At 63.1% G+C, this 25,520-nt stretch overlaps 3 protein-coding genes across 5 annotated transcripts; all 3 read right to left on the reverse strand.

Moving 5' to 3' along the window:
* Window positions 1-514: 514 nt before the first annotated feature.
* CDC6 (cell division cycle 6) lies at window positions 515-6,119 on the reverse strand. 3 transcript variants are annotated; one of them, XR_009933924.1, is made up of 13 exons: window positions 4,368-4,730; window positions 3,933-4,184; window positions 3,504-3,722; window positions 3,027-3,226; window positions 2,775-2,938; window positions 2,535-2,641; window positions 2,256-2,395; window positions 2,071-2,171; window positions 1,873-1,937; window positions 1,539-1,738; window positions 1,278-1,418; window positions 990-1,152; window positions 515-690 (listed from the first exon to the last, which is right to left on the reverse strand). XR_009933924.1 is itself a non-coding variant. In XM_062507920.1 (12 exons), exons 1-12 carry the CDS (start codon window positions 6,117-6,119, stop codon window positions 1,063-1,065), a joined length of 1,899 nt encoding a protein of 632 aa, XP_062363904.1. In that variant the 3' UTR covers window positions 803-1,062. The 3 variants fall into 3 exon arrangements, 2 of the variants coding, with proteins under 2 accessions (XP_062363904.1, XP_062363903.1); XM_062507920.1 differs by lacking the exons at window positions 515-690; window positions 4,368-4,730 and adding an exon at window positions 5,900-6,119 and having other exon boundaries at window positions 803-1,152; XM_062507919.1 differs by lacking the exon at window positions 515-690 and having other exon boundaries at window positions 803-1,152.
* On the reverse strand, window positions 4,994-16,346 carry WIPF2 (WAS/WASL interacting protein family member 2). The gene is made up of 9 exons (XM_062507927.1): window positions 16,287-16,346; window positions 10,818-10,865; window positions 10,028-10,140; window positions 9,709-9,841; window positions 9,451-9,570; window positions 8,365-9,015; window positions 7,125-7,331; window positions 6,914-7,015; window positions 4,994-6,198 (listed from the first exon to the last, which is right to left on the reverse strand). Exons 3-9 carry the CDS (start codon window positions 10,088-10,090, stop codon window positions 6,158-6,160), a joined length of 1,317 nt encoding a protein of 438 aa, XP_062363911.1. The 5' UTR covers window positions 10,091-10,140; window positions 10,818-10,865; window positions 16,287-16,346; the 3' UTR covers window positions 4,994-6,157.
* Window positions 16,347-17,090: 744 nt separating this feature from the next.
* RAPGEFL1 (Rap guanine nucleotide exchange factor like 1) lies at window positions 17,091-24,841 on the reverse strand. The gene is made up of 15 exons (XM_062507922.1): window positions 24,412-24,841; window positions 22,424-22,502; window positions 21,683-21,833; window positions 21,518-21,615; window positions 20,856-20,968; window positions 20,507-20,674; window positions 20,329-20,426; window positions 20,055-20,177; window positions 19,794-19,972; window positions 19,624-19,714; window positions 18,815-18,865; window positions 18,475-18,562; window positions 18,313-18,377; window positions 17,973-18,027; window positions 17,091-17,361 (listed from the first exon to the last, which is right to left on the reverse strand). Exons 1-15 carry the CDS (start codon window positions 24,839-24,841, stop codon window positions 17,237-17,239), a joined length of 1,914 nt encoding a protein of 637 aa, XP_062363906.1. The 3' UTR covers window positions 17,091-17,236.
* Between the last annotated feature and the right edge of the window lie 679 nt (window positions 24,842-25,520).

Genomic DNA, 25,520 nt, shown 5'->3' on the forward strand with positions numbered 1-25,520 from the left:
GCACCCAGAGCAAATGTCCCTGTGTCCTGCAGGGATGCCACAGAGCTGGGGGGGAGCTGGGACATAGCAGGGCCACGCCCTGGGGCCACAGGGAAACTGAGGCACACTGGGGACTCCAGTACCACATCCTCCCCCAGCAGCAACATGCCATCCCTGGCCAGGAGCTGCTGAGGGGCAGACAGGGGTCCTGGGGGACAGGGTGGGATGACAGAGGTAGGATGGGATGGAGGGATGTGGGGCACAAGCAGAGCCTCATCCTCTCCCACTCCCCCCCCCCCCCCCCCCCCCCATTTAGAGCCCCCAACATTCCCCCCACCCCCGCCCATGATGAGGAAGCAGCAAAATTAGGTCAAAGCGTCCATTATTTAACAGAAACGGAGAAGCTGGGGCCAGGAGCTGAGGCTGGGGCTGGAGCTCAGGAGAGGGGTTGGGGAGAACAGGACTAGGGCCCCATAGCTGTGGGGCATGGAGGGATTGAGGGAACAGGGGGGACAAACGGGACAGAAGCCAGAGCTGAACCGAAACGACTTTATTTTATGGCAGGAGATAAAGGGATGGCCCCTGCCCTGTCCCCCACAGCATTCCCTGCACCCCCACTGCCAGCACTGGGACCCAGAGCAGGGCTGGTACTGGGAAGATTCTCCCTGCAGGCAGAGTGGTGGTGAAGGTTCTGAAGGACTTAGGAAGGCTCTGAAAGAGTTGGGAACAAACACGGTCCCTAATTCATGGCAGTAGCAACACTGGACATCAGGATCACACACAAAGGTGACGGGGGGGGGGGGGGGGGGGGGGGCGGCAGAAACACCCACCACTCCCTGCAAAAGGGCTGGGGGAGCCACAGAGGGGCTAGGAGGTGTCCCAGCCTCCCACCTAAGCTCCCATCATGCAGACATCACAATATAACATTAATAATATTATTATATTAAAAATATTAATTAAAAGACCCTAGACTGACAGCCACAGGGCGGAACTTGACAAATGTCCCAGACCTTGGGAGCTACTCGTCTGCTCTTGCCACAGCAGTTAAATCCCCCTTGGGGCCATGGGGAGGGTGCAGGGGGGTTAGTGCAGCCCCTGGGCCAGGATGCTGCCCAGCAGCGCTGTGTCCTGCAGCCTGTGCTCCAGCGCTGCCTCCTCCAGCGTCAGGGAAACCTGGGTGGGAGAACAGGGATGCTCAGCACCATGCAGCCAGATCCTGCCCCAGTCCCACCACTGGATCATGTCCTATCACTGGACCCCAGGGCTGTCACCAGACCCAGCCCCACCATCCCAAGTACCTTGGTCAGCCGGGCCTCCTTGGCCCTCTTGAGCTGCAGGACACCACGGGACTCCAGGAGGGTGACAAGGGACAAACACTCGGCCTGGTCTACTGCGGGGAGCTGCTGACGCCGACACACCTGGCTGTAGGTGTCGTGGAGCTGGGGAGGGCAGGAGGGGGGGAGGTTACACCACAGCAAAGCATCCAAGAGACACCTCAGGGTACACCCACCCAATGCCCAGGTCCAGCCCTCAGAGGGTCCGGTCCCACCACCACTCACCTTCCCCAGGGTCACTTCACGGGTCTGTGAGCGCCGGGTAAGCAGAAGCAGGGAGCAGAGTAGCACCTTCTGCTGCAGTGGGAAGGTGTCCTGGGCCCCCTGGGACCCCCCTGCCAGCCGGTCCCCAAACACCTCCGAGAGCACCCGGGAGATGTGCAGGAGCCCCACACGCTTGGGGACAGGAGACACTGGGGAGTCACCTGTGGGACAGAGAGAGGATCCCAGGGAGGTGAGAAAAGGGAGGTGGTAGTGGAGAGAGATGCCCCACAGAGGGAGCCCAGACTCCCAATGAGGAGCCCCCCCCATGGTTTTGGCTGTGGCAGCAATGACTCACCCCCAGGCAGTGGCTTGAGAAGGGTCTGGCCGCGCACCTCCAGCTCCACCATCTCCACGGCGCGCCTGGGGAGGGACAACCCTGAGCACCAGGCAGAGTGGGCACCCCTGGCACGAGCACCCGGGTGCAGGGAAGCCATGGAGACTCACAGGGACCAAGCTGGCCCTGGTACCACTGAGTTTTGGGGCCCATACTGACCTACAGACATCCAGGGCCTTGCGAGCGTCACCGGAGACTGCAGAAACCTTGCGGGCACAGAACTGGAGCGCGGCAGAGTCCAGGACGGGGTCACCTGCCACCTGTGAGGCACCAGGGCTGTCAGTGCTGCCACCCGTGTGAGCAGAGGACCCCATGTCAACCCCCTGTCCTCCCTGTGTCCCCACCTGCCCCAGCCGCTCCTGCAGGATGTGGGTGAGCTGCTCCTTGGTGTAGGGTGGGAAGTGCAGCAGCTGGGGCCTGCCAGCTGGCTGGGCTCCCAGCCTGGCCAGGCTGCGGTCTGTCAGGTCCAGGGCATTGGCCAACCCTGCAGAGAGAGGGAAAGAGGAAGATGAGGGCTATTCTCCAAGGAGGGAGCAAGAGGGGGCTGCAAAGGGAAGTCCCATTCAACCCCCCCAAAAGAGGGAGGGTGCCCAGGGTAGCAGTGCTACACCCCACACACTTACCCACGAGGACAAGCCTGGAGCTGGGCAGCTGGGGCCACTCAAAGAGGGTGTAGAGCACGTCCTGGCCTTTGCTCTCCAGCTGGTCCAGCTCATCCAGCACCAGGAGGCTGTGGGAGAGCCCAGATCAACCCGTGCTGTCCCCTCAGAGCACTCCAAGCAGGGAGGGAAGAGCTGCTGCCAGCCCACATCTCCTGGTATCCAGGGGGATCCCATTCCACCCACCAGAGACAGGGAACTCACACCATGGGTCCATGGGCCGTCAGATACTTCTCCAGGCTCCAGATACGCTCCCGGCCAGTGGCCACGGGCAGCCCCAGGTGCTGTGCCAGGGCAGGGAAGACGCTGTGGGGGCTGCCCAGTGCCATGCAGTTCAGCACCACAGTCCTGCTCCTGGCCAGCTCATCCTGCCAGGAATGGGAATGTTACACTGGCCCCATCCCACTGGCCCCCCAGCCCCCAGAGCAGCCCCATGGCCGTGGCCATGGCACGCACCTTGCAGTCAAGCAGAACACGGCTCAGACAGGCTGTTTTCCCAGTCCCGGGGGCTCCGGACACGTAGAGGCTGCCGGGACGGCGCCCCAGGACGTGTTCCCGCAGGAACTGCCGGAGGATCCCTGTCTCCCGCTCCCTGCCCTGGAGCCGGTCAGGCACGGCCGCATGCAGCACCTGCTTGACCTGCTGGTAACAGGTACCTGCACGGGGAGTAGGAGGACTCAGGGAAGGATGTGGCACAGCTGGGAAGCCATCCCAACTGATCATCATCCCCATCCATGTTCCCATCCCCATCCCTGCCTTCATATCTATCTCTAGCTCCATATACTCATCCCTATCCCTGGCTCTCATCCCCATCTTTATCCCCAATCCTTTGCTCCACCTTCAACTCTACCCCAGTCCATATTCACAATCCCTATCCTATCCCTCCATCATCATCCCATCCATAACCCCATATGCAGCTCTGCCCACACTCACCTTCCTGCCGGAAGAGCTGGGTGCGTGGGTGCTGCCCACTAGGCCCCGAGCTCCGAGGCGTCTCTGGCCCCCTGCTCCTTGGGGATGGCCCCGGCCCCTTGGGCTGCTTGGGGGAGGCAGAGGGGTCCCCAAAGAGCAGGCGACGGCCCCGGTTCTCCTTGCTGCGCTTGGCCGGGGAGGCAGGCAGGGCATGGGGGACATTGCACAGGTTGTCATCACCTGCAGGGACAATAGGTTGGTGGTAACACGGGGACTTTGTGCTGAGGGACTTTGTGCTTCAGCCCCCTCAGAAATCCTGCGGAAGCAGCTCTTCATCCCAAAATGGGAGTGAAGCCACAAACGCAGCTGGACCAGAGCCGGGCAGGGCTGGGCCCATCTGTCTGCCCCAGTCCCTGGGGATGACAAGGGGATCCCAGTGGAAGGACTCACCCAGGCGCTTGCGGGGGCTCAGGGGCTGCACTTTGGGACTCAGGGGCTGCGCTGTGGTGCGGCCTGAGCGTGTGCCCGGGGTAGCCTGGCCGGGGTCGGCGGGGCCTGAGGTCTTGGAACGCGGCGAGGGGCACAGAGCAGCGGCGTCAGGGGCACTCTTGGCCGAGGGGGCAGCGAGGCGACGGGCGCTCCTCGTGCGGGGGAAGTTGATGGTGGGCTGGCTCTGCGGGGTGCTGCTGGCCATGGCGGGGGCTACGGGCGGAGGAGAACAGCGGTCAGATGGTGGGACCCCAGTCAGGTGAGAAAGACCGAGAGCCCCGCGGGTCCCGACCACTCCCTACCCCCTAGTCCCAGCCCCCCCTGTGCTGCACACAATCTCTGGCTCTGGGTCCCCCCCGGGTCCCGCCCCAGGTCCCCCGCTGTACCGCCACCAACCTTCTCGCGCCAAATGAGCCCAAGCTCCGCACTTCCCGCCACCAGGCCGAGCTGGCCCCGCCCCTTTCCCCCCATTGGCTGTGCCGCTATTGCCGCCGCCAATCGCCGCGGCCGGAGGAAGGGCCGCAACAGAGCAGCCAATCAGCGAGGGCACCCGAGGCACGGCGGAATGTGCCGAGAGCGGCGCGCGGGGCATGCTGGGAGCTGTGGTCTGCCTGTGGATGCTCAGCACTCCCAGTACCCCCAGGCCTCCCACGGCCCGCAGCCCCCAACCCAGCCTTCCCCGCATCCCCAGTGCCACCACTCCCTCCTGTACTGCCTTTCTACTGCCGCCCAGTCTTGTCGCTCCATACTCCCAGTATTCCCCACCGCGCTTCCACCATGCTCCCAAGTGCCCACACCCGCCAATCCCCCCTCCCCCTGCTCCCAGTACCCACAATCCTCCTTCCCAGTGGTCCCAGTGCCACCAGTAACCCCGATCCTGCCTTCTTTCTGCCTCGGTGTGCTCCCAGTACCCTCTTCCAGGTCTGCCAAAGTGCCCTGGCCCCCCTCCCCTTGGGGCATCACCTCCAAGAAAGAAAAGGGGTTCCTGGGAATTTCCCCCTCAGACAGTATCCTTGACATCATTTATCACTTTATTACTTTTATTTAAATGTAACTTCCAGCTCCTCCAAATTCCTCTGTTCCCTTTTAAAAGGGCGCCTCGCTCCAGGAGGGGCAGAACCGTGTTGAACCTTTATTTAACCCATAGGGCAGCACTGGGGGGGGCTCATTCTCCAGAGAAACCCCCCCACTTGCCCCTCATCCACCTCACTCCAGCCTCAGCAGGGGAAGGTCCATCATCATAGAAAAAAATCCCCTGAATGAGCCCCAAACCCATCTGCAGGGGTGGACCCCTGCACCCCGTGCCCTTCCTGCTATGGTACAAAGAGATCAGTAACTACGTTAGTGTGACCCCCGCCGTGGGACCACCCGTCGGACAGGGAGTGTAAGGCAAAACATCACTGGCCCCCAGGGCCCCCCCACATGCTCCATGATGTGCCAGACCCAGCACAAATGCCCCCCCCCCCCCATATAATTAGTGTTTTCTTGTTAAAATACTCATGTTTGGGGGGGTCAGCAGTGAGAGCCAGGGGAACTCTGGAGGAGAATGGAAGGGGGAGCAGTGTTTTTGAGGGTGGCACATGGGGGTGTCGCCCTCTGTGGGGTCAGAGAAAGAGGGTCCCCACCAGTCCGGTGCTGTCGGGGTATCCCTGCATGGTCCCACTCACCTTCCCCCTCTCACCTCCACTGGCTCCTGTGCAAAAAAGCAATGGGCTGTGCCAGGATAAAAAGGTTCCACCTGGATAACAGGATTTCCCAGGATAACGAGGCTCTGCCATCCTGTCCCTGCTTCCCCTTGCTCTGGGGGTTCTCACAGCATGTCCATTCCCTGCCTGATCCCAGCCCCGCTTCATGAGCCCCCCTGGTCCCAAGAGCCAGCACACAGCTTGGCCTCAAGTCCCATGCCCGGCTCCCAGACAGATCCCGACCCAGGATCCACGAGGAGGAATGAGGGATGGACCCATCCAGGCTTGCCACGAGGTCACTGAGTCCTGGGGGGTGCATAGATGATGCAGGGCTGGCGGAGCACACTGGACTGGGGAGATCCACTTGTCCTGGGAAAACCGGAGAGGCTGGGAGTGTGTCATGCAGGATCCAGGGGGCTGGGAGCTGGGGAGGGTCCAGCTGAGGAAGGGGAAGGAGGTCCATGTCTTTGCTCTGGAACAATCCACCTGCACAGCCTGGTTTCACCTGGGGATGGGGGGCAGAGGGGGAGCCCCACGCATAGCTGGAAGACAAGGAAGCTTGTTGGAAGTGGGAGCTCCGCAGAGCCGGATCCAGCACGTCTGCTTTCCCTCCTCCACACCCCCGCGCCAGCTGCCGGCACCCCCCCCCCCCCCCCGCCCGACCTCCCCGCGGAGATCTGGAGCCTGGGATTTGCGCCTGGCAGCAGCCGCTGCAGCCGCACCGAGCTCAGGGCTTTTCAAACCCGCATTAAACATTCATGGCTCTAAAAATAAACGAGCATCCCATTCTCCCCGGAATCTCCGCCGGGATCCGCAGCGCTGACGTGCAGCACCAAGGGCACTTTGAGCTCTGCCGGGTCCAAGCACCGCTGCTCAGGGCCAATCCTGGGATACACACAGGATCTGCATCCCCCCAGTTCCTGCCCAGACCCTCTGGCTGCAGGGTCCTTTGAGATCCCCTCCAGTACCAAAGGTGCTCAGCAAAGGCAGGAATAAGCCCTGCAGCGTTTCCCAGTAGGCAAACCAGGTGCAGGTGGGATAGGGCATCCGCTCAGCCCAAATTTCTGGCCCCTCTGCAGCACTGAGAGCTGCCTTCAGGGCTTCGTACCCCTGAGAACAGGGCTCAGCACCCCCAGAACACATGCAGGGACCAGGGCATGGCCACTGCACCACCCACCCTGTGCAGGGAAAAACAGGACAGTGCCAGCCCTGAGGGCACGAAGAGGGGACAGGGAATTTGGGATACCTCCTCCTCACCTCTGTTTGTTTTGCTGGGGTAGATTCTCTGGAAGTATTTATATTCCTCTGGGGCTGGGAAGTCTTCAACGGGATGAAAGGAGTATTTGGATTCAAAGTCATCTGTGAGGAAGTGGCAAAAGGGGCAGGTGAGGGAGGGGGGCTCTGGGGGAGCCTGGCCAAAGCAATAGGGCTCAGCTCTGAGGGGGATCCGTGCAGGGCTCCCACTCACCCAGGAATGCTCTGACGGTGGAGATGGAGTCCCGGTGCCCGTTCCGCATGGGCGGTGGTGGCGGTGGCCCAGCCGGGGTCCGGGTGGGTGGTGGTGGGGGCTTCCCCCGGCTGGGGGGCTCGGCGGGGCCGTGCAGTCTGTAGGGGGGTGGGGGTGGGGGGGCGTCGCGCCCTCCGTTCCGCAGCATCATCGGGGGGGGCGGCGGAGCTGTGGGGACAGCGAGGTCAGCGCCGTGTGGCATTCCCGGGGCAAACCCAGGGACATCCCCCTAGCATTCTGGGCCAGCTGCTGTGCCAGACCGCGGCCCAGGGATGCTCTTACTCGTGCCCAGAGATTTCCTGCTCGCTCCTGACATCTGCATTCCTCATCCCCCAACCAGCTGCAGTGCAGGGAACAGCAAGCCCCACTGCTCCCCAGCTCACCACCCACCCTGGGGGCTGCTCCAGCCCCACATGCTCCCAGCCCACACTGCACACGGGTCCCTCCGCACCAGAGGGGATCCCAGGAGCAGCTATGATCCCACGCACCCCTGAGTCTGACGGCAACAGCTCCACATGGAGCCAAGATGCTGCCTGCCAGACTAGAAGCCATATCCACAGTGTCACCAAGGTAGCGACAGGACCCACAACTCCTCTGACCCACCTCTCACTCCTGCTCAACCTCCAGCAGAGGCTCCGTGGCAGTTCGTGCTCCTCATTACCCTAATTACACCCGGGCTGACAGAGCAGATCCCCAGCTGTAGCTCTGAGGAGGGATTCTGGCAGGGCCAGAAGGACGGAGTGGCTTGGCAGGGGCCCAGGCAGGAGCTGCGGTCTGGACGGGGAGCCCAGGAGTGCACGGGGGGGCACCACGGCACAGCCAACACCAGTCCCAGCCACAGGGACACACTCCCGAGGGCTGCACACCCAGGGAAAGGCTTCTCCCTGTTCTGCCATAGCTTTTTGCACCCTCTCAATGACATTTATGAAGCTCAGGGGAGCTATGCTCTGCCATGTTCTCATCTCCCAACCCAGGAGAGCATGGACAGGAGTTGCCCAGCCACAGCCCAACATCAGTACCAGGCTTAGAAGGAGCTGGATGGTCATGGGATACGTGTTAAACATGGCACTGCAACTCCTGCCCCAGCTCGGCCTCTACACCACACACAAAAGCCTTGCCGTGCTCTGAAGCCAACTCTTGCCCATCACCTCCCACCAACCCCCCAGCTGCCCCCAAGCACCACGGAGCAAGTGGCTCTTACCTGCTCCACGGCTTGGGGGGTCTCTGGCCGGCGGCGGGGGGCGGCTGCTCTGCAGGGACGGGGAGGCAGCAGTGGGGGGCGGCGGCGCCAGACCCCGCAACGGGCCCGGTGCCTTCCTGTGCAAGGAGTTGTGTCTCTGTGGCAGCTCCGGAGCCGACTCGCTGCTGGGGCTGGAAGGGCCATTGGGGACACCGGGGGGTTGCCGGTAAGGGGGAGGTGGGGGAGCGAGAGACTGGCCCTGAGCGCCCGACCGGAGACTGACTGGGGAAGGAGGGGGTTTGATGGGTGGTGGGGCGGGGGGTCCATCCCTGCTGCCAGGCAGGCGCTGTCCCGGGGTGGGCGGCAGCGGCTTCTCCCGGTTGTAGGGCGAGGCCTTGGCGTGCACTGAAGGGGGGGCCGGGGGGGCGGCGGCGCGGCGTCCTGGCGGTGGGGGCGGTGGGGCCGAGGAGCTGTGCTTCATGCCGGTGCCGCCAGCAGTGCCGGGCCGGGACAGGTCAGGCAGGGAGGGCCTCTGCGTGCGCTGCAGTTCCGGTGGGGACCCCCGGCTGCTGTCGGCATCGTCCTGAGGGCGGCTGTTGCTGGCCGGCACGGGGGGCCTGGGAGCAGCTGCTCGGGAGCCAGGGACTTGCAGTGTTTGTTTTGCAGAGCTGTCTGTGGGGAAAGAGAACACAGTGAGGGGTCAGGCACGGCCCCTGTCCCTGCACAGAGCCACGGCCAAGGAGGGCCAGGCCACAGGGACGGCTGTCTGGCACATGCAGGGAGCTGGCACCGAGCACAGCCACACACGGCTCCTCTCTCACCACTCTACTCTGTGGCCACCACAGAGAACACATAGAGTTCAGCAATACATGAAACTCCTGTGCCCTTCAAGAGGTCTGTGTGTGGGACTGAGGCACAAAGAGGGCACAGCTGGCCTGTGCCACGCATGGGATGTGATTTGGGGTCCTGTCTCTGAGCAGCTGAAATACCCAGGGAGATCCTGAACCCCTTCCTGCTCAGGGCCCTCCCCAGGGACCCCCATGCACACCACGGGCCTGTGGCCCTCCCCAGGGACCCCCACGCACACCACGGGCTTGTGGCCATTACCTGAGCTGTCCTTGGCTCCCACAGGTCTGAGCTTGGGAACGCCGCCTTGGAAGAGGCCGCCCTTGGGCTGGATGGCAGCTGAGCCGGAGCTGTAGCTGCTGCAGCCACTGCCCTTGGGCTCTGAAAGGAGGGAGGCAAAGAGGTTAAGCCTGGAATTATCCCCTCCTCCAATGAGGAGCTGCTGGGAACCAGACGGGCAAGCGCCCTGAAGGGCACAGCGGTGGCCAGCACAGGGCCAGGAGCCTTCTGGGGACTCACTTTCCAGGATGGGTGCACTCCGGTCATTGATTTGGGTCACTTTCCTGAGCTTGGTCCCTTTACAGATGTCCTGCAGGAGCGCCCCACGGCCCCGCTGCTCCTCTCGGCTCAGCTTCGGCGGTTCTGTGTTCGCCTGGAGAGCAGCAGCAGCTCAGCACTTCCCTGGGACCCCCCCACCACAGGAACAGCCCAGCTCCACATTCCCAGCTCCCAGAGCACCCCACCCCTGCCACAGCCAGCCTTCTCCAGGGGCAATTCCTCTGGCAAATGGCCCCATGTGGGGACAGGCCACGTCCCCACCCAGCGAGGTGACCCCTACCTGACTGAGGGTGGGGGGTGGCGGGGGGCCAGGGGGCGGCGGCGGGGGAGGAGGGATCGGCATCCTGGCGGCTCCGGTTGCTCAGTGCTGGGGGCAGGCCTGGGCACTCATGCCTGCGGGAAGGGAGGAAGCGGTCAGGGAACACGGGGAAAGCCAGCGGTGAAACACAGCCCTGGGGAATTGTGCTGGTGCCCTGTGCCTGGAGCTCGTGCAGAGCAGCAGCTGGAGCTGCTCTCCCAGGCTGTCCTAACACCCTGGAGCAGCACAGCTCAGAGATGGGAGCCAGCACATCCCCACCCCAAATCCCCAGGGGCCCCTACAGTGCCTGCAGTCAAAACTCAGGACATGTCTCACACAACTACCTCGCTTGGCAGACAAAACCTGGCCAAGCTGATCCTGCATCATCCATCCAGCTCCTCCAGCTGCAGCTGGAGGCTGCTCACATAGGAGTGTGACAGTAGCCCGCCAACACTGGCATGTGGCCCCATAGCCTCTCCAGCTATGGCCAGGGCAAACCTGCCAGATGGCTCTGGCTCCACAGCAGCCAGAGTAGCATGAAGCAGCACAGGACTGTCCTGTGGCTCCCATCCCTGGATTTCCCAACCCCTCGTCTCCTACATCAATAACCCCCCAGCACTGAAGGCTCTCTGTGCCCCACAACTCCAAAGCCCCCTCAAAGCTGTCCAAGTAATCAGGAAAACCAGCTTTCCCGGCACAGATCTGGCCATGCTCCAACTCAACTTATCAGAAGCCCAGAGCGAACCTGTCTGGCATCACAACCACAGCTCACCTGGAACAGCTCCCGGGGCTCCGCAGGGCCCGGCAGCTCTGGTCGGCACTGGAGACAGAACATGGAGGGAGTGGGGACAGGAAGAGGAGCCTGAATCACTGGGAAGTCACAGGCCCTCGTGCTGCTGACAGGAGCACTCAGGTAGGGCCTCCCATAGCACTGGTTCAGGGAATAGGAATGTGATGACTGGAGGCCTTGCTCACCACATGGAGAGTCCCAGGCGCTCGGGGCAGACCCTGAGGCAGGGGACAAATGTCCCTCTCTGGGCCACAGATATCCTTCCCACAGGAAAACCTATTCCACAGTCACTAACAGGAACCACAAGAGGAGGGAAGGACAGGGCAGTTTCACACCCCTGAAACCTCCGATTTCCAAGCTCTGACCTCCAGGGCAGGTGACAGAGGGCATGGGAACAGCCTCCACAGCAGGGAAAGTTCCTTTATGACTCAGGTTTGTACCAAGATCCCTTCTCACACTCATCTCCTGCTAGATAAACTACAAGTTCCTAACCCCACAGGACACAGGTCCATCCTCTGTCAGACAGTTCCAAGGTGTGAGAACAGGAAGCAGGGAGCAGCAGCATGGCTGTCACAGCAGTGGCTCCCCTGCCCTCCAACAAACCAGTGGCTCTGGGGTTCAGAGAAATAAATAAATACCTAAATTACCTTTCAATTAAAATCAACTCTTCTGCCCTGCGAGAACTCCTCAGCCACAGCTTCATCAGGAAGACATTCCTCCCTCTATCTCATGGCTTTTTCCAAGTCACCCAAGATTCCCAGGTCCCCAGTGCCCTTCCACGTTTCACCCCAGCCCTAGCTCTAGGCCTCACACCCAAGAGCAGACGTCCATCAATCCCTCCGGACACTCCAGTCGGGAACCACGCCCAGCAAACCCATCCGGCTGCGCCTTTCCCACTGGAGCAGGATCACAGACGGCTCTGAATGTGCTCGTCTGGGACGTGTTGGAACAGGAACACTTTTCCCTGCACTCCTTCCCACCTGCAGTGGGATTGTGGGGCCAGGGTGGCACGAGTGGCTCCGGGCAGAGGCCCAGCCTTGCTGGATCAGCTGCCGGAGGGAATTAGCAGGGATCCAGTTGAGGAATGCGCCAGGTAATGAGACTCCTGACTCGGGCTCGTGTGTCACAGCCCTGAGCCAGCACAGGAGTGATGCCAGGGCCACCACCTCTGCTCCTGACCCACGGGAATGTCATACATTGTGTCCCCGCTCTGCTCCTGTGCCAGCTGGTTACTCCCAGGGTGACACTTCCCTCGGTGACCCCTGTCACAGGGACACATCTCACAGACAAACAGGGGTTTGTCAGCTGGTACAAACCATCCAGTGCCACCCGTGCCAGGCCAGCACTGCTGGGGTCTCTCAGTGTGACCTGCTGACACCCTGAGACAGGCTCCAGACAATCCACAGGGACCTGTAGGACAAGTAGGGTATTTCTACAAACAGATCATGAGTCACTATCTCCCCTCTAAGGTGCCCTTACAGCAAAACCTGTGCTCAGATCGAGGCTCTGACCTAGAAGAGCGAGAGGAAGGGAAAGAAGAGTTTAAGCTAAAACAGCTTGAGGATAAACTGGAGCTGAATTCCCAAGAAACAGGTCATTCCATTTCGGCTCATGGCCCCGTTCAGGCTGGGGATTAACAGCAAAGGTCACATTGAAAAACCAAAATCGAGAGGCCCCGAACTCAGCACACGGCTGGGAAAAGCTGAGAGCTCCGGGTGGGAACGGTGCCTTTGAAATACAGCCTGGATCTTTCATGTGCAAGAAGACAGACCCAGCTGATACAGATTAGGGAGACAGGAGCTAAATCCTCTAGGAAAAGAAGAAAGGGGAGAGTTCTCCTCCCAGCACCCCTTCATGCCTGGCAGAAGCTATCCCTGCGAACAACACTCCAACTTCTCTGCGCTCCTTTTCCTTTGTTCTTCCTTACCAGGACCCTTCCACCGAGACACATCGGAGCCTCTGAGGGCTCCATATGCCATGGTGGCAGCTCCCTGTACTCTCAGGGAAAGTGGAGGGAAGAGCTGAATCCAGAGCAACCAGTAGATAAAAGCTGGGCTGAGGCAGAAGGGGCAGGTTTACACAGTGCCTTTGCTTTTCCAATCCAAACCAAACCTCAGAAAAGCTCTGAGCAAAGTGTGAGGAAAACAAGGTGTGAAAAGCTGTCCCTTGGGAGGAGGGAGAGATCAGGAGATCGAGGTCACCCTGTGCTTCAGAGCTGCTGCTCCACAGGCTGGAACCCACCATGGTCACAGAACCCTCGGCAATGTTTTGGATCAGCACTTCCCTGTCAACCCTGAGATCAAAACATTACTAAATCCCAAGATCTTGACATTCAGCTGCCCCTTGTCCCCTAAAAGCAGCAGGATTGGGCAGATCCGGCCCAGCCAGGGAGACACACCACGTTTCCCAGGCATTTTTCAAGTCCCTGTTTGCTGTGGAGGGAATTGAAACGCCCTCCCCAGCAGCAGCCCCTATCCCACTCCTCCCGGGGGGATTGCTGCTGGAGCAGGACAGGCAGCAGCAGTGACCTTCAGCCGCCTATTTCCTCGCTGTTCAGGGGGATTTGGGCTCCAGGCGGATTTGTATTTCACATTTGCAAGCCCGAGCTGCAGTGCCTCGTCCTCAGGGAGGCTTTGAACTGCAGATCAAGAGGAATTTCCACCCTCTGATGTCGGTGCAGAAATGCAGCCGCACCGGTTTGGGAACGACTTCCAAGGCTGGACCTCTCCAACACCCGCCCCCGCGCCTTTATCTTCCCTCTCTTCCCATCCAAACCCGCAGTTCCTCCTTACCCCCTCCCAAATTCAAACCCTGTCCTCCGCAGCCTGACATTCCTGGCCGCTCCCGAGGAGCTGAGGATGCTACATAAATAATTTATCCTGAGCGACAGCCATCGCAGGATTTAAGGTCATTCAGGCTTTTAAAATCCTATCAGCATGCTTCCCTAGCCGAGCTGCCAGCTCCATTTGGAGCATCCCGCGGAGCCGGCGCATCCCTGCGTGCAGACAGACAGACACGCTCGGCCCTGCGGGATCCAGACGCTCCCTGTGAATTATTAACAATCCGCGGGCGCTGACGAGGCGTTTTCAACAAAACACCCGAACTCCAGAGTTTCTAACTCCTCGGGGACGAGCTCCACAGCCTCAGTTTCCCCATCTACCCACAGCTTCTACAACCTCAGTTTCCCTATCCATCCACAGCTTCCACATCCTCCGTTTTCCTCTCCAGTTTCCTCGGCCTCAGTTTCCCCATCCACAGTTTCCCCATTCCCAGGTTCCACAGCCTCAGTTTTCCCACCTCTGGCTTTCCCATCCCCGACCACAGAACCCCCAGCTCAGTCTGTCCCTTGCTCCCATCTCAGGTCCCCTCAGCAGGGGGGGAGGAACCTCTCAGAGGTTCCTCTGCTCCCCTCAGCAGAGGAAACCTTTAATCAGGAGCAAGGAACCTTGTCCCGAAATTCCGCTGCAGCAAAGGGAAAAGCAGGAAAAGCCCGTCCTGCCAGGCCAGCAGCCTTCCCTGCCGCTCCCCCTTTGCCGAAGAGACAAAAGGAAGCCGGGAAGGGAGAGGTGGCACACGAGGGGCTGGGCAGGAACCGAGGGGCCGGGCAGGAACCACTGAGTTATTCCAGCGGGAGGAAGTGGCAGGAGACGCGGGGACTTCCCGGTTCCTTTGAGCCGGAGCTGGGAATTCCGGGTGCAGCGATCCTGACAGTGATCCTAAGAGTGGGATCCCGCAGTGGATGCATACTCCCGGTGCACCGACCCTCCCATCCATGCCATGGTGGTCAGGAAGAGAGCAGGGAGTCCTGGATGTGTTTCCCTGGAGCGGGAGGGACAACTCAGCCTCCAGCGCTGCCCAGAAAAATTGTGGCTGTCACATCCCTGGAAGTGTTCCAGGGTGGATGGGGCTTGGAACAACCCCTTCCAGTGGAAGATAGATTTAAATGTCATTTCCAACTCAAGTAAATACAGGATTCCAAGGAACTCTGTGTCCATGGTCATCCCTAAGCCACCAAAAGGTACGCCCCTCCTTCTCCTGTACCCCAAATAGGGTCCCCCCCTCTCCCGACAGGCCCCAGTGCATCCCCAGCCCTTTCTAGTTCTGGGCACCCACAGGATAGGGGTCCAGAGGGGTCCTGAGAGCCAGTGTGAAGGTCCCAGGGGTCACAGAGGGGGTCCACGGGGATCTTGTGAAAGGCAGAGGGGTTCCAAAGGTGATGGGTAGACACAGGGGTCACACTGGGGATCCCTGGCCCCTGTTCCTGCTGGTTCCAGACAGCTCCACAGGGGTCTTGGGACGGGGACCCTGAGGTGACCCAGGAGTCACAGGGGAGAGGTCACTGGGGTCATAGTGGGGGTCTCAGAGGTGACTGGGGGAATCCCAGAGGATGCTCTGGTGTCAGAGTCTCCATGCTGGGGGTCCCCATCGTGGGATTCTGGGCACCCAGCCCCGCCATTTCTGTGCACCCCCAGGCTGGGGGTCCAGGGGGCTCTTGGGGAGGGATGGAAGAGTCCAGGGCATCAATATGGGGGCCTCAGAGGGGTGCCAGGAGTCACAGTGGGGGTCCCAGGCCCCCAGCCTTGCCAGCTCTGGAGACCCGCAGGTTGGGGGTCCCAGGGAGGGGTCCCTGAAGTGGCCCAGGGATCAGTGTAGGGATCTCAGGGCAGTCCCTGAGGACACCCTGGGGTCAGGGTGGAGGTGCCAGACTCCTGGCCCAGCTGGTTCCAGCCAACTCACACATGGCAGTCCAAAGAGGGGTAGAGAAGTCCAGGAGATCAGTGTGGGGATCCCTGGGATCACAGGGAGTCCCAGGCCACTGGTCCTGCAAGTTCCAGGCACACCCAGGGTGAGGGTACAAGGAGGGTCCTGGGGATGGATCCCACACGTAATTCAAGGGTCAGGGTGGAGGGGTCAAGGACAATACAGGGGTGTCAGTGGAGATTCATGAGGAGGTCTCACAGGAGACCTAAAGGTCAGAGTGGGAGTCTCCATGGTAAAGGAGGTCCCCCACACCCACCGGTACTGGGCACACCCAAGCTGGGGGTCCAGGGTAGTTCTGGAGAAGGGGCTCTGAAGTAACCCAGGAGTCAGAGAGGTGGGAGATCTCACAGGAGTCCCAGGGGTCAGGGTGGGAGAGTCCAGGGGGTCCATGTGGGAGCTCCAGCCCCCCCGGCCTCGCCGGTTCCTGGCACCCCACAGCCGGCCCCGCAGACCCCTCTGACGGCCCCAGGAACCCCTCAGACGACTCCGAGGACCCTCAGCCTATCCCGGGCACCCCCCAGATCCGCGCAGGCCTCAGCGCACCCTCCGCCCCGCCGGTCCCAGGCTCTGCACAGGCCTCACGCGCCCACCCCCAAGCCACCACACCCCACACAGGGGTCCCGCGGCCGCAGTCCCGGCCCCCCGGCCCGGCCCAGCCCCGCCGATGCCCCCCGGCCCTCCCCCGCTCACCCGCGGCTCCTCCCGCCGCTCCCGGCCCCGGCCCCAGCCCCGCCGAACGAAATGGCGGCCGTGGCCCTTCTGGGCCTGCGCGACCGAACCGGATGTGGGCCGGGCACGGCGAGGCAGCAGCGCCATGATGAGGAGGTCGGGTGGCCATGAGGGAAGGGACCATCATCGCCATCTTGGGAAGGTCACGCCGGCTCCAGTGCCACAGCGTCTAGGTGACCGAAAGCTGAGCGCCACCATCGGGAAAAAGATTCCCCACTCTGTGCCGAGCCGAAACGCTGCTAAAGGCCCTTGGTTCTGCGACAGACGGCGGCTACCCTGCCTGTCCTCCCTCTCTCCCCCCCCACCCCTTCCGCCATATTGAGAAGGTCAGCCGTCTCCATGTTGGGAGAGTTGACGTAAAACATTGGTGTCGTCATATTTGGAAGGTCAAAGATTGGCTCTGCCTTGTCGCCATCTTGGGAAGGTCGGCTCCACCCCGTCAGTTACGAGAACATTACCTCTTCAGGCCTGTGACGTCACTCCCACAATGACATCAGTCCTTAGCATGATATTAGACACAGGTGCCGGGACAGACTTTTATTGGGGCTCCCCACCCCACCCCAGCTTGATTTTTTTTTTCCATTTTTCCTCCTTTTTCTTAAAAAATAAATGTACAATTCCAGACAGCGGCAGTACAAAATATACACGTCTGGGGGGGGCGGGCCACACATACAAAAATAGAGGGGACAGGGGGCAGGGCCACATGGCCCCCCCAGGGACCCCTGTGCCTCAGCCAGGGCAGGAGGGGGAGGAGGGGGATGTGCCAGGGGGGTCCCCAAACCCACCCCACCCCCCCCCAAGGGTGGGGGCAGCACCCAAGGGCTGGGGCTGGGCAAAGTGCGTCAGTGCTGGGGGGCTCCGGGCCCCCCGGGGGGGTCCCGGGGTTTGGGGATCCCGGGGTGAGCCCCCCATCACTGGCTGCCAGGCTCCAGCTTGTAGGAGAGCTCGAAAAGCAGGTTCTGGTTGTCGATGACGCGCAGCTGCCGCACGTACGCCTTGGTCTGCAGCTGGGCTGGGGACGCCTCCAGCTCCAGGCCTGGGAACGGAGTGGGGGAACAGGTACGGAGGGATGGGGATGGGAAAATGCAGTGTGGGAACCGAGAGGATGGGGATGGAGGGGAGGAAGGGATGGAGGGATAGGGGGATGCAGATGGAAGGATAGAAGATGGCAGTATGGGAATGGGGATACGGGAATGATGATGGAGGGACAGAGGGATGGAAGTACGCAGGGATGGCAAGGCAGCAGTGGGAATACAGGGGATGTGGGAATGGAGGGGATGCAGGAAAGAAATGGGGATGGCAATATGAAAGTGGGGATTGAAGGATGGAAGAGATGCAGGGGACAGGGATGGGGATGCAGGGACAGGAATGAAGTGGAAATGTGGGAATGGGGATGTGGGGATGAGGATGAAGGGATAAGGATTCAGGTATGCAGGAATGGGGATGCAGGGATGAGAGATGAAGGGATGGATGAGGGGTGAGGACGCAGGGATTTAGGGATGCAGGGACATGGACAAAGAGGTGTGAGGATGTTCTGGCCACATCCCCATTCCTCAGGGCCAGCACCACAGGTTCAGGGCCGTGTGGGCTTCCCCAGAAGTGCCCTCCTAGCCCCAGCAGTGCCCCCTCCCTGTCCCCCCCACTCACAGAGGGGGCGGCTCCGGTACTTCCGCACAGTTCTCACTTTCTCGGCAATGCAGTGCTGGGGCACAGAGAGACCCCAGAGTCAGCCCCAGCCCCCTGAGACCCAGCCCACTCCCCCCGGGGACCAGTGACACCTCCAGAAGCCTCCTGCACACCCCCCACCCTCAGGATCCCCCCCCGGATCCTGTTCTGCACACAGGAGACCCTGAACCCCCCCACTCCCCCCAGACAGGGAAGCCCCAAACCCTCAGGGGAGGGGAGTCCTCCAGCCCCTCAGGGGAGTCCCCTCTCCCCTGGCCTCATCCTGGGGGGTCCCCCTGCCCCATTCCCCCTTGGAACCCACCAGTTTCTCCATGTTGACCAGCCCATCCAGGAGGGTCTTGCTGCCTTCATGCAGGAAGGTCAGATCTGGGGGAGAGAGGGGGTGATGGGGGTCCCATGGGGTCCATGGGGTGTCAGAGGGACCTCAACCCACCAAGGGGAAGCCCCTGAGATCCCCCCTCACCTTTGAGGATGAGTGGCACGAAGGGGATGAGGGGGGGCTTCATCTTGGCCAGCACCTCCCGGTAGGTCTTGTGGTTCCTGCAGGGGTCCTGGAGGGGAATGGGGGGGGGGGGGTCAAGCTTTGGTGGGGGGTGCTCCCCAGGGGTGCCCTGGATCCCCTCCTCCCCATGCTGGTGGCCATGGGTATGGTGCTGGTGGCCTGGGGGAGAGGGGCAAGGACACCCCTGCACATCCTGGGAAATTTTGGGAATGCCCCCTGCTCACCAGTATCCCAAACACTCCCAGGGGAGGCCTGGGGATCCCCCCAACACCCACAGCAGCCCCCCACACCTCTCACCCACCGTCAGGTTCTCAAACTTCCGAAACAGATTCTTGAATTTCCCTGGGAGCTTCTGGAAGGCAAAAAAGGGGAGAGGGTAGGTAGCATCCAGCAGGGCCAGAGAACACTGAAGGAGAGGGCAGGAGCTTCCAGGAGGTTCTGAGAGAGTCCAGGAAATGGTCAGGGAGCATCTGAGGGCCCAGGAGGGTCTGGAAAGCATCCAGAGGTGGTCTGGGAGCACCCAGACGAGTCCTGGAAGCACTGAGGTGGGGATGTGAGATCCTAGAGGGTCCCAAGTGCACTCAAAGTGGGGTCTGGAAGAACCTAGGAGAGGTCTGAAGCTGCCAGGTGTGGGCATGAGCATCCCAAGGGTTCTGGGAGCATCTGGGCAGTGTCAAGAAGTACCCAGGGGTGGTCAGGGAACATCCAAATAGCCCTGGGAACACTGGAGGGTGGGGTGGGAGCATCCAGGGGCAGTCCAGGAGCACCCAGAGAAGTTCTGGGAGTACTGTGGGGGAAGGGAGCTCCAGGAATACGCAAGAGGGAGTCTGAAAGAAGCCAGGAGGGCTCTAGGACCAGCCAGGTGTGGGCACGAGCACCCCAAGGGAGGTGAGGTCAGGTAGTGTCAGGGAGCATGCAGGGGTGATCTGGGAGCACCCAAAGAGTCCTGGGAGCATTGGAGAGTGGGGCCAGAGCTCCCAGAAGATACAGGTGGCACTCAGGAGTGGTCTGGGATCACCCAGGAAAGGGTCAGGGAGCATTTGGAAATGTTCAGAAAGGCACAGGAAGATCTGGGAGCACTGCGGGGGTCCGGGGCACTCCAGCCCTCACCTCCCAGGTGAGGCGCAGGCGGCTGATGGCGGCGTTGTTGAGGCCGATGACGATGGCGTAGAAGGAGAGCATGTCCTGGTTCTGTTTACAGCTGGTGGGGGACAGGGTGAGGGGCGGGCTGGGCACCGCAGGGACCCCCCCCTGCAGCCCCCCCGTGGCCCCCCACTCACATGGCAGCAATCTTGATGAGCTTCTTGAGCAGGTGGGCGCGCTTGCCCAGCCCCTCGCAGAGCAGCAGCTCCGTGCCCACCCAGTGCTGCACTTCACTGCAGCGCTGCAGCAGCAGCTCCAGGTTCGCCGTCTCCCGCCGGCCCCGCTCCCCGTGGAACACGTAATCCACGAATTCCAGCTGGGGGGATACACACATTCCACCAGAGCCGCTCCCCCTCCACAGCGCGGTGACTCCCGCGAGCCCCCCCGATCCCCCAAACCTCGTGGATGCAGCGGAAGAGCTCCCAGTGGAAGGCTGTGAGGTGGTTGGCGACATCCTCGGGCTCCGCACGGTGGATCTCGGTGTCTCCCGGGACCACCTGGATCTCCTCGGGCAGTGGCACCTGCGAGGGGACACCAGGCAGGTCACTCAGGGAGTGCTGGGTCCCGGGGTGGGAGGGTGGCCCCCAGTTCTGTGCAAGGAGTGATCGCGGTGCCAGGGCCACGCAGGTGATGGAGGGGTCCCTGCCGGGGTGTCCCCACCACGGGGCTCACCAGGGAGTCAAAAGTGTCCTTGGTGCAGGCGAAGAGGTGGCTGTTGATGCCCAGGGTGGTGAACACGCACTCCTCGCTGGGCTGCAGCACTGCTTTCTCTGCCGAGGGGCACAGGGTGGGGTCAGCACCGGCCGGACCCCCAGCCCTGCCCGCGGTTCCCCCCCGGCCCCCCGGGCACCTCCGGACGAGGCCATGGTGACGAGGATGAGGGCGTCCCCGCGGGCGCTCTGCTCCTCCGAGTACTGGAGCTTCTCGGTGACCGAGGTCAGGATGTCCTGCACCGAGGCCGAGAGGCGGCTGCGGATGGTGACGTACGAGTGGTCGGGCATGTACACTCGGCAGAAAACTGGGGAGAGGGCGGGGGGTCAGCGCCGGGCACCCCCACACCGCCCCAGGCACTGCCCACCGGGGAAACTGAGGCACGGAGCGGGCCCTGGGGAGACCCAGAGAGGGCACGGCCCCGTACAGCGGCTCATGTGTCATGGAGGGGACCCCAGTCCCCCTCAGCTCTCCCCACAGTCACTCACTCTCATCGGAACCCCGAAATGCCACCCGGGTCTGCAGGCAGGAGTCGATACGTCGGAAATGCCGGAACAGCGGCTTCACCTGCTTGTTCGGGGGGGGGGTCTCGTCGGCCACCCTGTGGGGACGCAGGACAAGGCTCAGGCAGGGCCCCAGACCCCCCGGGCTGCACCCCGAGGCCCCCGGGGTGCCCTGGCAGCCTTCACCCAGGGCCTCACTCATGGCAGGTTGGGCACAAGGAGGGCACCGGCGCTCACTGAGGGTGGGCACAGGAGGAGGTTGGGCACGAGGTTGCAGTGGGGAAGGGTCCGAGGCTGCACATGGCAAGGGCACGAGTGGGGCACAAAGTTGGATGTGAAGGTGCAACCAGGAGGACACCAGAGCGGGCTGCTACTGACCCCTTCAGCCCCTGGGCACCCCCACAACTCTTTGTCCTTCTTGAGGACTCCCTGACCCACAGGGACACCTAGGACCCTCTGCCTTCACCAGGGACCCAGAGGGAATCTCAGGACCCCCTGTCCTCCTTGGGGATCCCTTGTCCCACTGAGACCCCAGACTCCATAGGATTCCCTACCCTCCCCAGGAACCCCTGGCCCACGGTGATCCCAGGTCGCCTGGGGACCCCTGACCACCAGGCACCCCTCGAACCCCCTGATCCTCCTCTCACTTGAGCTCCACAGTCTCCACAAGCTGGTGTAGCTTGATAATCTCATCCTCCAGCTCGTGGTAGAGAGACGTGTCCTTCATAATGAGCAGGTAAAGCTCCTGTGGGGCAAGATGGGTCAGGGGACTGCAGGACACTGAGGGGGGGACACGGGAAAGGGACACCCACCTTGATGACCTTCCCGGCGCTCTCCTCCTCCTGCAGCAGCCCCTTGTAGGTCTCGAGGAAGTGCAGCAGCACGGCCAGCACTGCCCGCTTGCGCCGCAGCCCAGACCCCTCCTCCCAGCGCGCCGGGGGACTGCCCGCCGCCAGCACAAAGGTGGCACTGTCAAGGAGGTGCCACGCAAAGGAGGGACCCTCGGCCACCCCCCAGCATCCGCTGCACCAAGGGACCTCACTGAGGGTCGTTGTGCCCTCCCTGGTACCGCCACACTGCCCACCTTGCACCCAAACCCGTAGCCCACCCTCGTGGCAACCCAGTCCCTTTCTTGCCGCTCCTGTGAACCTCCCCATAGTACCCTGCTGCACTCCCTATGTCCCACTTCTCCTTGCAGCCCCATGCCCACCTTTGTGCCAGCTTCACAGCACCCTGGTGCCCATGCTGGTGCCCTCCTGGTTGCACCCTCATGACAACTCTTGTGCCACCACCATGTCCCCTTCATGGCCCTCTTATGCCCACTCTCACTGTATCCCAACACCCTCATACCCAGCCTCGGCCTCGTGCCCCCCTCATTGCCTCCCTGTGCTCAACCTTGGGCACCTCCCCATCGCACCCACTCTTCTGCTCCTTCACAGCACCCTTGTACCCACCTTTACTGAACCCCAGTGCCCTCCTCATGCCCAAACTCAGACCCCTCCTCACCCACCCTCGTGCCCACCCTCATGGCCCCCCGGGGTCCCCCAGGATATTGCTGGTGGAGCTGCTGCAGGAAGCTCTCGGTGGGCAGGAACAGCGAGTGGGTGAGCACGATGTCATCCAGCAGTGACTCTGGGGGGGACAGGGGCACAGGTGTGGGCACACAGAGCCCCCTGACACCCCCGGGCCCCCATGCCCGAAGGGATGGATGGGTGAGGGGAGAGACGGTAATTCACAGGGTGACACCGGGAGAGGCCGAACCCCACGCGAACCCCCCCGCGCCGGCGCTGACTCAGGGCCCGCTCCCAGCCCCGGGGCAGCCGGGCCCGGCCGAGCCGGTGTGGGGGCAGAGGCGCCGCCAGGGCGGGACCGGGGCCGCGACGCCCCGGCACACCCGGGAGCCCCGTGAGAGCCCGGCCGCGGGCACAGCAGGACACGGCAAAGGGAAACTGAGGCAGGCAGCTTGGGGCGTACACGGGGGGTGCCACAGCCAGGTTCTCTGGGGCAGCATGGGTAGCACCACCCTGTGAAGTTGTTTTGGCAAGGCCAGGTGAGCCGAGGGCCCGGTACCGGCGTCTGTGCCCGTCACAGACAGCATCAGTCACCGCCACAACCTTTGGACGAGGCACCGCTCCCTTGCCTGGCACCAGCACAAAACTCGGCCCCGAGCGGGTCCCCGGCCGGGGATGCCCGAGGGCTGTGCCCACGTGTGCAGGACCTCAGAGCCCTTCCAAGGCCCTAGGACCTGACCCCAGGAAGGGCAATGCAGAGCATCCAGCCAGCCACCCCCCAGACCGTTAACCCGGTCACGGATCAGTGCCAAGCCAGGGCAGAGGGTCCCTTGGCACTCCCGTGCTGGGCACAGCACTCATGGGGCATCAGCTGCTGTCAAAAGCAGGACACAGCAGTCTGGGGCACAGGGACAGGCAGAGGCACCAGCAGCACAGGGGGTGTAGGTACACAGCCCCAGGCTGTCCCAGCCCTGTGCCCTGAGTGCAGCCCCCTCCCAGGTTCTGCCTGTGGGGCAGAAGTTGAAACACTCCCCCCATCTTTCCAGGCTACACCCCCCTCCAGCCCTGCCTCAGTTTCCCCATCCTGCTGCAGCACTCACGGTGTACCCCAGATTAGCAGGGACTTTTCCCTGTGTTGGGATCCCCACGCTGGTTCCTGCCCCCCTGCTCCCTGCCAACCCTGGAACTACCAGGCCTGGCAGCTTGTTTGTGCAGGCAGGACCTGGTGCTGCCAGTTCCAGCTCGCCCCTACCCGAGGGCTCCTCTTGTTGATGGTTGCACCCAATCCCGGCCCTGGCATCAGCTGAGCAGAGGGCTGGCAGTGGTCTGGAGTCCCCGACAGCCTCTGGTCCCAGCAGCCGAGTGGGATTGGCCAGGACAGGGCACCTCCGTGGTGTTGGAAGGCTCCCACCCACCTGCACCCAGCCTGGCTCCCACCCAGCTCTGGCACCAAAACCACCCCAACACCTGGGCACAGGGAGCCACGGTGGGACAGCACCGGGAGGCCTGTGCCAGAGGAAAGGGGCGTCCAACCGGCCCCCTCCCTCCCTTCCACTGCAGCTCCCGTCGGGGCTAATTTTAGCACCAGGAGGATGTTAAGAACCATCCAACCGGGAGGTGGATGCTGCAGTGACTGCCGGTGCCCGGCCACCCCCGGCCCCCGCCGAGCTGGCGCTGCCACTGAGCCCATATTCCCTTGCCAGCACCTCTTCCGTGCTGTCTTGCCCGCGGAACCCCCTGCCCATCCCGCAGACCGCTGCCCACCCCGCTGCCACGGACGCCTTGCTCCGGCGGGGACCCAGCCTTGACCTTGTCACCCCAACCCGGCACCGCTGTGCCCTGTACAGGGCACAGGGGTCCTCCACCCCGCTGTCTCCCACCCCAGCATCCACCAGCGGACCCCCCCCCCCCACCCCCCCGCAAGCAGCGGCCTCCCCCGGTCTCTCTCCGCTCCGCCGCATCGCCCGCGATCCACGCGCTCCCCACCGATCACCCCCGCAGCCCGTCCCGGCGGTCCCGCAGCCCCGTACCTGCCCCGCATCCCCTCCCGTGGGCAGCCGCCGGCAGCCGGTCGAGGAGCGCGGCCAGGAGCCGCTCGGGGGGCGCGGGCGCGGCGGGAGCGCAGCCGCAGCCGCAGCAGCACCGGGCGGCGGGCGGCGGCTCCGGGCTCGGCGGCTCCCGCTCCCGGTCTCGGTCTCGATCGCGGTCGCAGCCCGGTGACGGGTCCTCAGGGGAGTGGAGCGGAGCCTCGGGCGGCCGTAGCTCAAGCCAGCGACCCTCGTCCCCCGGTACCGGCCCCGCGGGCCCCGCCGGCTCCTCTGGGGAGGCGGGCGGGCGCGACAGGCTCTGCCGCCGCGGCGCCGGCACCGACCCCGGCCCCGGTACCTGCCCCGGGGAGGTGGCGGGGCGGACGGGCAGGTGCGAGCCCGGCTTCTTCAGCAACTTCTCCAGCGGCTTCATGGCCGCCCGGGCACGGCGGCGGCGGCGGCTCAGGGGCCCATCGGCGGCGGTGGCGGCTCCGTTGGGCTCCGCTCAGGCTCGGGCCGCGGCGCCGCTCCCCTCCCTCCCCGCACCGGCTGCGCGTTGCACCCGCCCCACACCGGCGCCGCCGCCAGCACCGCCCCGCCCCGTTACGGCCCCGCCGCCGCCGACCCCGGCACCTGCCCGCCCCTTTCCCCGCACCGCTGCCGCCTCCGGGCCCGCCAATGGCACCTGCCCGCCCCCTGCCTCACCACCGCACTCGGTACCGAACCCGCCCCGGGGCTGCGGTGACACCAGCTGGCACCAGGACACGGTCACCTCCCGTTTCCCCGCACAGGTGATGCATCACACACCCCCGCATCCATCTCCCCGCATTCCCCTGTCGCATCCCCGGGGTACCACCGCGCGCCCCCCCACACGCACATCGTACAGCCTGGAGGGACACAGCCCAGAGCATGTCACCCCTCGCTGTCACACACCGCTACCAGGGGGCACAGCCCCACAGCCCCTTGCCACGTGCTGCTTCACAACCCCGGCACACCCCCGGCACACCCCCGTGCCCGGTCTCCCCCCCCCCCCCCACGATTTCCCCGTGCCAGCCCAGGGGCACATGGCACCGCCTCTCCCCCAGTGCTGCCCCTCATAAGTGTCCCCTGCA

The sequence above is a fragment of the Cinclus cinclus genome, chromosome 24, assembly GCF_963662255.1.
Source record: "Cinclus cinclus chromosome 24, bCinCin1.1, whole genome shotgun sequence".
Classification (NCBI taxonomy): domain Eukaryota; kingdom Metazoa; phylum Chordata; class Aves; order Passeriformes; family Cinclidae; genus Cinclus; species Cinclus cinclus.

What these genes read in the sequence shown, in the direction of transcription:
- CDC6 (XM_062507919.1), bottom strand. Translation starts at nt 4,656, where the DNA reads ATGCGGGGAAGGCTGGGTTGGGGGCTGCGGGCCGTGGGAGGCCTGGGG. An exon ending in GGCTCATTTGGCGCGAGAAG is followed by an intron (nt 4,185 to 4,367) that starts GTTGGTGGCGGT and finishes CTCCGCCCGTAG; the next exon opens with CCCCCGCCATGGCCAGCAGC. An exon ending in AAGGCCCTGGATGTCTGTAG is followed by an intron (nt 1,938 to 2,070) that starts GTCAGTATGGGC and finishes GTCCCTCCCCAG; the next exon opens with GCGCGCCGTGGAGATGGTGG.
- WIPF2 (XM_062507927.1), bottom strand. Translation starts at nt 10,090, where the DNA reads ATGCCGATCCCTCCTCCCCCGCCGCCGCCCCCTGGCCCCCCGCCACCC. An exon ending in CACCCCCCACCCTCAGTCAG is followed by an intron (nt 9,842 to 10,027) that starts GTAGGGGTCACC and finishes GCTGCTCTCCAG; the next exon opens with GCGAACACAGAACCGCCGAA. An exon ending in GGGAGCCAAGGACAGCTCAG is followed by an intron (nt 9,016 to 9,450) that starts GTAATGGCCACA and finishes CTTTCCCCACAG; the next exon opens with ACAGCTCTGCAAAACAAACA.
- RAPGEFL1 (XM_062507922.1), bottom strand. Translation starts at nt 24,841, where the DNA reads ATGAAGCCGCTGGAGAAGTTGCTGAAGAAGCCGGGCTCGCACCTGCCC. An exon ending in GTGGAGACTGTGGAGCTCAA is followed by an intron (nt 20,969 to 21,517) that starts GTGAGAGGAGGA and finishes GCGTCCCCACAG; the next exon opens with GGTGGCCGACGAGACCCCCC. An exon ending in CACCATGGCCTCGTCCGGAG is followed by an intron (nt 20,427 to 20,506) that starts GTGCCCGGGGGG and finishes GCCCCTCGGCAG; the next exon opens with AGAAAGCAGTGCTGCAGCCC.